Source organism: Myotis lucifugus, unplaced genomic scaffold (assembly GCF_000147115.1).
Source record: "Myotis lucifugus unplaced genomic scaffold, Myoluc2.0 scaffold_704, whole genome shotgun sequence".
In the NCBI taxonomy this organism is placed as follows: Eukaryota; Metazoa; Chordata; class Mammalia; order Chiroptera; family Vespertilionidae; genus Myotis; species Myotis lucifugus.
In genome coordinates this window covers 125,706-126,636 of record NW_005871752.1, presented here as the reverse complement: position 1 = coordinate 126,636, position 931 = coordinate 125,706, and the positions used below count along the sequence as shown (strand labels likewise).

The following is a 931-nucleotide window of genomic DNA, read 5'->3' as shown; positions in this document are numbered from 1 at the left end:
GTGCGCTCATTGCTGATTCGACTCGGGGCTAAAAAAAAAGCTCGAGAGCGTGACGGGGCTATAAGATCTCGAAAAATCTCCGATACACTCTGCGATGACTCTCGTGTCTATTGTTGTATCAGGTGTGATGGTATCACTGCTACGCCGCGAGAGGTCTGCGACATATATTCTTGCTTTCAAAGTGACAGTACACCAGCAACGGACTTCACTCTCACGCGGGCCGGCCTCGGAAGCCTGCGGTCTGGGAGTCCTCTTCACCTCGGGTAAAGGTCCCCCACCACGTGGCCCAGCAGCTGGACCCGGACCAGGTAGCCCAGGAGCGGGTACACGGTCACCATCTGGAACAGCAGGAAGATCCGCGCCACGAAGGACAGGATGTCAGTGCTGGGGAAGTTGTCCAGGAAGTTCTAGCCCAAGCGAGAGAGAGTCGTGTTAAAACCACGTTCGGCACCCACGTCTGTGAGGTGGGATGCCTTATGCACCGTGAGCGCCGGGGCCACGAGGGGGCGGGGCCTGCCCACGGACTGTGCTCCTATTCCCTTTGGCGAGCCGAGTCCAGGAACGGAAAGTGTTTAGGAACCTCCCTCTGAGATCAATAAAATATATTTTAAAAAAGTATCAGCCTGCAGCTGATGTGGCATCAGAACGACAACAAAAGCCTTGCCCTCGCCCGCGGAGGAGCCTGCTCCCAAGGCCCCACGTGACCATCCGTGTGATTTAACGGCAACTGACCCGAGGCTGTGCCTGCCCTGCCTGGGGCATGGCCGCCCTCTCAGTGTGACACAGAGCCAGGAGCTCAGACGAGGTGATCAGGTCTGTCCCCGGGTCACGCTATCACCGTCCATCACCAAACAGAACAGGGATTCTCTCTATTTCCTCTCATGACTCTTCTCCATGTCAGTTAGGATTCTTAATAAAGTAGCTAGTCATA

At 55.7% G+C, this 931-nt stretch overlaps 1 protein-coding gene across 12 annotated transcripts in view; it reads right to left on the bottom strand.

The window, feature by feature from the left end:
• Nucleotides 1-931, bottom strand: part of SLC38A9 (solute carrier family 38 member 9) — a 38,636-nt gene that overhangs the window by 5,810 nt on the left and 31,895 nt on the right. The window contains exon 13 of one of the 12 annotated variants that reach the window (XM_014447743.2): nt 259-407. The exons of the other annotated variants lie outside the window; for them this stretch is intronic. Coding sequence (XP_014303229.1) covers nt 259-407 — 149 coding nt within the window. The remainder of the gene's footprint in view (nt 1-258; nt 408-931) is intronic. 12 annotated transcript variants of the gene reach the window in all.